Below are 8989 nucleotides of genomic sequence, written 5' to 3' on the forward strand. Positions count from 1 at the left end.
GCCTTTGCTCTTTAGCGTCCCATATTTCCAGCCCCAAGCACCCCCACCCCCATCTTTCTTTCTTCCTCTGCCTCTCTTTTAGTATAACCACTCACATCTGGTTTTGAGTCAAGACCAGGATGGTTTCTTGTGGAATGGAGGGCTTTTATTTCTCAATGGCCCCCTCTCCCTCTCTAGTTTCATACTGCGGTGAAGAGTTTGCAGTTTGTTTACGATTTGGTGTCCCTTTTCTTTGTATAGAGACTGCGCTCAGTTCTCATTTTCATCGCTGGGGAGCCACTCAATCATCCAGATCAGTGTCCAGGAGGAGCAGGACTGTTGCTTGGCTGGTGGTCATCAAAGTCCTCTTGTGTTCGCCTCCAAAGTGTCAGTTCCCAAATACATTTTACGTCTTGTTTACGTCCTGAAGAGCTCCTGTTAGTCAACTAATTGTTGTCTCCCGAGACATCAAATAAAGGAAATTACTGAGATAGTTTGTCTGGTTTAGACAAGAAAGTAACCAATACAACACAGAGGCATCTCACTTTTGGAAAAATAGAAGAGACACAAACATAGTTTTGAAAGTATAGCTGTGACACCTACTCTGCTTTCAAAGACATCTTTAAACTTCTTGCAACTTGACCTGAAAAGAAAGGTAAAATCAATATTTCAGAAAGCCAGAAAGCTTTTTGATTACACAAGGAAGGCTACAGACAATATCCTGTTTTTGTATTTTTTTTTCCAGCATGTTTGTAATTTGATACACATCCAGACATGTGATCAAGTCGGCGTATTTCATTACCTGAGGCAAGAGGAAGTGAATGAACAACACTTCTGTTAGCCTCACCTGCTTTTAAAGATGAGATTTTGTTTTAGGTCATTCATTTTGTTTTATGTTTTTTGACCCATAAACTTACAAAAACACAAATACCCTGCAGAAGGATTCAAAATGAATATAAAATAAAATAGGCCCTGCCGAGGTAAAGAACGACAAATAACTGCAACAAACAGCTGCCAAGTTTGAAGGCAGCCACAAAGAATTACCTCATAGTTCATACATCTACCTATGATGAAAATATTTTTGAAAAACATTCTTACATCTCATGGTTTAAAGAATGCACTAAAAGAAGCATGTGTGCTTATATTTAGGAGGTGAGCTTGACGGGGGGATGCAAGAACAAAGATGTGCAGTGTTTTCCAGTGGGAGGATGGGTGGCAGGCAGAGAGAGAGAGACTGCTGGGGGATGTCTGATGTCACCTGGTAGGGAGCTATGAAAGCTTCCCCTGGTTACCCTATCCCACATAAAAGTCTGGCAGTAGGCTGAGGCTTTAGGGAAGCTTGGCAGAACTGCTGCATTAAACAGGAACAAACATCACACACCTCTCTGTCTGTCTCTAATGTCGAGGCATCTCAGAGACAGAATCTGTTTACATGGAGCGCTGTCAGTGCTCATTTCAAAAGCACTGTTTTTTAAGACGAGTATCTAGTGTCACATGTGGTTTTCCATCTGCCTTCCCCCTTCCGAACATCACACACTTTTTTCTATCTGTATATCATAGGTTTCAGGTGTTCTCCACTGGTGGAAAACAAGACCCACTTTGCTCTAAAATGCTAACACATTTGCCTACAGAGCAGTTTGTGATCTGATAGCGAAAGAATGAGAGCTGCGAGATGCCAGAGCGCACTTAATTACACATGTGGTGGGCAGATTTAAGCCTGACACCGTGGGCGATGTGGATGTAGATGCCATGTGTTTAGACGTTAAACTGCAGTCTGCGGTCAGACCCAGCCTGCTCTCTCATTAGCTTCCCCAGAGGATGTAATGAGCGTGGAGCTGGAGGTGGAGGTGGAGGTGGTTTAGGTGGTAGTGGTGGAGTTGGGAAGCCATGTGTTCAACACAAGCCCTGCTGGTCCCCTCCTTGTGCACACAGCAAGACGTCGCCTCGTATCTGAAATTTTAATTAGAGACACTTTTGGCAGTTGGTTGATTGATTTGTTTCGTTATATTTAACGACTGCCGTCTTTCATTTCAGGTGCTCATACCTTGCTCTGTATCCTCATGGGAACGAGGATGAGAAGAATCAATGTGTGTCTTTGATGTTCCTTCAGCACAGAACACTGTGTGTGTATGTATGTATGTGTGTGTGTGTGTGTGTGTGTGTGTGTGTGTGTGTGTGTGTGTGTGTGTGTGTGTGTGTGTGTGTGTGCGAGTGTGTGTGTGCGAACCTCCTCCTTACATACTGCCCTTCATTAAGGGACTGCGGTACAAAGCGAGGGAGATAAAAGAATCCAGTGCAGAAAGGAAACAACAACTTGGCTGCAGAAACCACAAAAGATGGAAACTGTGTGTGCATTTTGTAAAAGGATGCATATGCGCTCGCCTGGTTTGCAGTGTGTGTGTGCTGCATGTTTGGGGCCCAGGGAGCAACGGTACCAGTCGTCCCCACCTTTCCCAGAAGTCTTTCAGTATCTGTTAAAAAAAAACACACCTCCACCTCCTGCTGGAGTTAGCAATAGATACAACATATCTCCCCTTAAACAAACCACATCCTCCTCAGCTTCTCCTCTTATCTGCTTCTCTCCTCTCCAACCTTTGTTCTCCTTATCTTTCCTTCCCTCCTTCCCCCCCTTTTTGCTCCTCTCTGTCTTCTTTATTCCTCCTGCTTGCTTCCTATTTCCCTCTCCTCCTACTCTCCCTAATACTCCCATTCCTTTACTGTTTTCCCTCAATGTCTCCCTTGGCCAATTTACAGAGGGGGTGTCCGAGCCTTGACCCTGACACTCAACTGGCAACCCACCTCCTCCCTCAGCGGTGAAGGTCAGGGCTAGATTACAGGCTGGAGGTATCATCCTCTGAAGTGAGGAATAATCACGGCCTGTGAGATTGTTAAATAGAACCACAGGCCCTGACGCTGTCATTACTCTCAGAAAGAAAGAAAGAAAGAAAGAAAGAGGGGAAGGGGAAGGAAAAGAAAGGAGAGGAGGAGGAGGGGGCTCGTTCACCTAAACGCATGCAGATGTTCAGACTCTGGCTTGAGCCTGGGCTCTGTTGAAGGTACATGGAGTTCTTTTGTTTTCTAGCATCTATCTGTTTTTTATTTGTCTCGTTTCGGTGGGCCTCCTTGATTCAATCTGGTGGGATTTTATTTCAAAGTGTGTGCGGAGCAGCTTAGAGTCCTGAGAATGACGTAAATAAGATGAATCATTTGTTGTTTAAATACTTGTGGTTTAGGGCCTGTGCTGCACTTAATTTTCATTGTTTCCACAATGCAGTTGTAATTAAAGAAAGGCTCTGTGTGTGTATGTGTGCACGCATGGAGGCCCAGTTGCCCCCGCCTTAGCATGCCTGTGCATTAGAACATATGTGCGATGCTTTTGAATACATTGTGGTTCTGTTTTATGCAGGATATAGATTATTCACATATGACAGTAAAGCCGTTCCACCCCTTCAACCTCTTTGTCTTGCTTTTGTTTTATGGTTGTGGAATTGTGTTTTTAATCAGTCCCATCCTATGTGCGTGGAAATTTCCATCTGGCAATTATTCCCTGTTCAAAATAAATACACATGTTACTTGGAGCTCCTTGTAAGCCGTGTTTTATACAAACCAAACCTTGCAGTGAAGTTTTGAATAAGAAATGCAGAAGAACTTTCAGTAAAATCTGAGCTTCTTCTGTCTCCTCCAAGTCAGGCAGGATGAGAATAAACAGACTGGAGAGAGAGAGAAAAAAAGCTCCAGTGATGAAGTGCATTATGGGTCACTTAAATGGATACAAGGGGTCAGTTTGAAGGGCTTGGAGAGAACTTAAAAGCTTGGCCGTGGTCGCCCTTGCTGTGTCCCAGACAGTGAAACACAATAAGCATGCAGATGTTCAAAGTGTTTGCCGGCGCTGGAGCCTCCAGCCCTCTCACTCTCTCTCATCTGAGTAGGAAATGCTTTAGCTGGAACTGTTTGTTTTCTCTCTGTCTGTGGTCTGAACTGTAGATTCACTTACATCTCTGACCCCTCCTCTACCCATGTCTCTCTTTTTCTTTCCTTGTCCCAGGGGTTTGCAAATGGTGAGCTGAAGGGAGGACAACTTGCAGATCAACACTGTCCCCTGGAGGGTAAGTTTGGAAAGATGTCATCTCACTCATTGTAAAGCCTTGTTCTGAAAAAGACCTTTGGTATTCCAGTTCTATAATAGTTTGAGATGTGATCTTGGGGTTGGTACATATAGATCTGGCTTTAATAAATACAATTCCTTGTTCAACTTGCAAGATGATTCCTGCAAAAACATGTCAGGTCTTGATAGGTCTTCACAAGATTATAGTCTGTGATAAGATGTTTAAAATATAAGAGTTTATTGCAGATATTTAGGGTTGTTAACAGGCTTCGGTTGGATAAAATAATACATATCTCGGGGCGCTGGTGGCCTAGCAGTCTAAGCACCCCACATACAGAGGCTTCAGTCCTTGTCGCAGGGCTCGCCAGTTTCGATTTCCGGCCGGTCGACCATTTCCTGCATGTCTTCCCCTACTCTCTACTCCCCATATTTCCTGTCTCTTTTCAGCTGTCCTATAAAATAAAGGCAAAAAGGCCAAAAATATAACTTAAAAAATACAATAAAATACATATCTTAATGCTAGAATTTCCGACATCAGGATGTTTTTGTTTCATTTTAGGGACTTTCTTTGGAAGTGTAGCTTCTAAAAATACACAAAATATTGTCTGAGTTCTGCAAGAGAAATCAGTGTTGTTGTGTTTAATTTAAAGGTCTCCTCTTGCACTTACAGTGGTTCTTCCTCCAGAGAAGGCTGAGGGTTGTGAGAGCTACCTGCGGTACCTGCACTCAGAGGACGGAGAGCGGGTGATCCTCAGGGACAGGACCAAAGCTCCAGGGAAGAAGCGCATCAGTCTGGATGTAAGTGGATCCATGACGTGGCAGCTATGCAATTTTAGATTTGTGCCTACATGCCCAATCCTGTACAACTTGCACTTTGATAAAACATGAATATGCAACAAGAACGTGGTGCTTCAAAAGAAGGGTCCAAGTTTGACTCTCCTGCACAACCATTTTCAGCAGAGAGTTGCATGATCACTTTTTTTCACATGTTTCTCATCCCCTCTCAAGACTCTGAATGTTTGATAACACTTACTGACTCAATGGCCGTTTGAGCTTGTGTGGTGTGCTGAAGACCTAGATGTTGGGTTTCAACACTGGAAAAAGCTCTGGCAACATGCAGCAAGAGAGAATCAAAGAACAAGAACAAGTGTTGCTTCACATCATGGGAGTTTTTTTTGCCAGGGTTCAGACAAAAGTCTCTTCTAAGACTTTTGCCAAGAGCCACGAGTGTTGTAACTTTTTGTGTTTCAGTGAGTGAAAATGATTTTAACACATAAGTAATAAAGTAAACAAGTCCATTATATGCCTTCACCCTGTGCTCAGAAACATCAGTAGGTACGTTGACACCACTCCAGACCATATCCTGATTGGATTTAGGGTCCAATAAATAGAATAAATAGATTATGATGTTTAGACTTGCACATTTTAAAGAACTGCTTGGATCTGCCCTTTGGTGCTCCCTCCTGGTTATGTGAGCTGAGGTGATATTATAGCACCATAAAGCACTGTGACTCTCCCTGGGGTTGATGCACACTGCCCTTCACACAGTGTATGCTCTCCTCGGTGCCTGCAGCAAGGTCTACAGCCCAGATGTTTATTTTTACAATTATGACCATGTTACCAGATACGTGTGAATCAAAGCTGCTGCCAAAGACTTGAAACTGAGAAGAGTTGTGCACCCCTTTTTCCTGGATGAAGGTAGAAACACAAGGTCACAGTGGCTGAGCTATTACTTTTTTTCTGTTTGCTCACTGACAAAAGGTGAAGGTTTCTGAGAAGTGATCAGTTTACATGTAAAAAACGAAGGAAATTCTCATTTCTGCTGCCCTGCTACTGACATTCAAGCATTTGTCACGTATTTGAATTGTCCTACACTTGGGGCTTTTTTGCATGGGAAGGCAGTCTTGAAATAAATGTACTGATAAAGTTATTGTATACATTTCATTCAGATTTGATATTCAAGTTGTGATCGGCAGCGGCAGCTCTTGTACACTACATTTTCATGAAAAATAACTAAACTTTTTTAAACTCAAATTTTGAAAGATGTTCTTGCAGTCACATGTACTCTGCTGCCCCCCTTTGTAAATGAAACTGCATTACTTCAAATACTGTTGAAGTATTTTGCTCATTGATAGTGACTAAATACTGAGAAAAAACATATAATTTTGATGATTATTTGTATTGTTTGAGCACTTTTGAGAACTCCAAACTTATGAAGTGCGCAAAACCAAAAAAAACGTGCAAAGTCAGGAAAAAGCCCTCAGATAAAAGTACGTTTTGAGATTTAAAAGTTGTCAATCAGTCTGAAGACTTCATTTTCAAGGTATTCACAAACGCTCTGTCACCTGAAGTTTTCAGCCGTGCCTCAGGAGTACATGAAATATCTCTACCTCTGAGATATCCTCTTGTGGCATTTTTCAGATAAGATATGGATCAAGTATGACGTTTATGTATTTGCTCATATCAACAGGACTTGGAGTGTGACGTTTCCGTGGAGGATGACAACCGTCAGGAGTGGATCTTCACCCTTTATGACTTTGACAACAGTGGCAAAGTTACAAAAGAGGTAAGAGGTGTGTGTGTGTAAGCTTTGATTCACGTGTAGTGCTGCTTTTAACCATCTGTGCTTCTTCATGTACCTCTTGTTTAGTTGTCTTCAGTCATTCTTCACTTGTCACTTGTTATTTGCTAATTTGTCAAAGGTCAGAATCAAAACTGTGCTTTATGTGTCACTATAGGACATGTCCAGTCTGATGCACACCATCTACGATGTGGTGGATGCCTCTGTGAATCACTCCTGTAATAATAAGAGCAAGACTCTGCGGGTCAAATTGACCGTTACTCCAGAGCCCAGGTGTCACAGGAGAGAAACAGGAACAGGTAAATGACAAAAAAGACAGTGTTCAACCTCAAACATCCTTTAAAAGCCCAGTAAGCTCTGTGCCAAGAGAGTATTTCCTCTGTGCTGTGGATTTACTTTTTGATTATACACTTCTGAGGCCAGTTTAAAGACAAGTTAGCAACAGTGTGACAAACATTATCCATAAAAATGTGTTGAAATATAAAAAAAAACCAGGAACCTAGCACTTTACTCTTTAAGTATCGATGTTTCTGAACACTGATCTTTTGATCTTTGCCTCTTTAGAGCGTTGTCACCAGGACGAGGGGCGTTCAGGTGACAAGCGGCTGTCCTCCTACACCAGGTGAGTGCCCACTCGATACCCTTGTCCTATAGGCTGCCCTTGTGTATTTAAATAATCTTTCTAGATTTAATGCTCAATAAGTATTCTCATTTATTTGCTAATAATGAGGTTTTTTTTATCATTTTGTAGCAAAGGTCAGAGCAATGAAGCCCCGGCTACTGAGGGTCAACATTACTGTGTGGATGAAAACACAGAGAGAAGGAATCACTACCTGGACCTGGCCGGTATAGAGAACTACACCTCTAGATTTGAAGGTTAGTTTGTTTGTATTCAGTTCTGAATGCAGACTTTGTGTATTTTGATAAGAACTGAAATATGTTTTAATCATGTTTGTATGTAATTGTGAACCTGTGCTGTTTCTCTGTTCTTAAGGAACAACCCCTGAATACCCGCCCCAGGAGTCTCAAGGCCGGAGCTCCCAGAGTCAGAGCCGCTCACGCTCACAGGAACCAGAACCTCAAGTTATTCATCAGCGCCGCTCACAGATCATCAGTGACAGCTACAACCCCACAGAGTCTCGGAGCAAGGGTACGCAGTTCCTCAAATCCCCAAAAGGAAACTACAAGGGGGGCGGGGGGAATAATGGAGGCAGTGGTGGTGGCAAATCCACCAAATGTCATGGCTACCACCCGCCTCTGCAGACCATGCTACACAGTGGCAGCGCGGCAGGACACGGGGGTCAGGATGTGTACCACTTGCCGCATCAATCCCAAAACTCTGGCCACCACCAGCACCCTTTGCAATACAGTCACAGCAAGCGCCTTAGAGCCAAAACCCGGGAGGCCCCGTCCCCATCCAAAACCCAGCTGTCCCCTCAGTCCCATCTACAGCAGCACCCACCTGTGCCCTCTGCACTGCCCAGTCTGGAGAGAGAGCAAGTGTCTGGGCAACCTAACAGCCCGGGGTTTGTGGTTCCTGTGGTCCAGCGTCACGAGCACCACCACCACCACGAACACCACCATCACCACCACTACCACCATTACCATCAGACATGACCGCTCTCAGTGTGCAGTCACTGAAACTATACAGGACCAACCACAACCAACAAGAAAGACTCAACATCATCCCACCAGAGTTTCTCACACTCTGTCCAGGAAGTTGTTATTCTCCTCTTTTAAGCTATACAGATATATCCTGAGATGAGACGTACTGCGGATGATATTGGACAGGGAGGATGTTTTTCTGAAGTGTGGCACAGTTTATACGTTTTTGTAGATTTTCTGCCGGGACTGCTAAATTGTAACCAATGTCAATCTGGACGACATATTCCAAAAAGAAGTAGCGCAGAGAACTTTTGACATTACAACAATACTTCCCCTCCTGGTGCTGTTGAATAAAGTCTCTTGAAGCTATTGCCTCAAAGTAGGTGTGTTGTTCTGGGTGAGAGCTTTCCAAAAACATGGATCTCAGGTGTAATGGTGCTGCTGCTCTCAAGCTTTTCACAGAGGCTTCTCACTTTAAGAGGCCTGAAGTGGACTGAGGGGTTTCCTGTTAAGGGTTGGGGGGTGGGAGGGAGTATGAAATCACCACTGCCAGTTTTAATGCAAAAATATCTAGCTATATGTATAAAAAAATTCTATATATGTAAACACATTTTACTGTATAATTATTATGCTGTATATGCATATGTCATCATGGATATAATTATGCATATATGTATTTTGTCTTTTATATATTTTAATAAACGTTATATAGTTCAATT

The 8989-nt window shown here is 43.1% G+C and overlaps 1 protein-coding gene across 1 annotated transcript in view; it reads left to right on the forward strand.

Annotated features, from left to right (window-relative positions):
• The window catches only part of nkd2b (NKD inhibitor of WNT signaling pathway 2b), a 28864-nt gene extending 19875 nt beyond the window's left edge, over window positions 1–8989 (forward strand). The window contains exons 4-10 of the mRNA XM_034697863.1: window positions 4025–4085; window positions 4755–4882; window positions 6555–6650; window positions 6823–6964; window positions 7230–7287; window positions 7417–7541; window positions 7660–8989. Coding sequence (XP_034553754.1) covers window positions 4025–4085; window positions 4755–4882; window positions 6555–6650; window positions 6823–6964; window positions 7230–7287; window positions 7417–7541; window positions 7660–8282 — 1233 coding nt within the window. The 3' untranslated portion in view covers window positions 8283–8989. The remainder of the gene's footprint in view (window positions 1–4024; window positions 4086–4754; window positions 4883–6554; window positions 6651–6822; window positions 6965–7229; window positions 7288–7416; window positions 7542–7659) is intronic.

This window comes from Notolabrus celidotus, chromosome 12 (genome assembly GCF_009762535.1).
Source record: "Notolabrus celidotus isolate fNotCel1 chromosome 12, fNotCel1.pri, whole genome shotgun sequence".
Taxonomy (NCBI): Eukaryota; Metazoa; Chordata; class Actinopteri; order Labriformes; family Labridae; genus Notolabrus; species Notolabrus celidotus.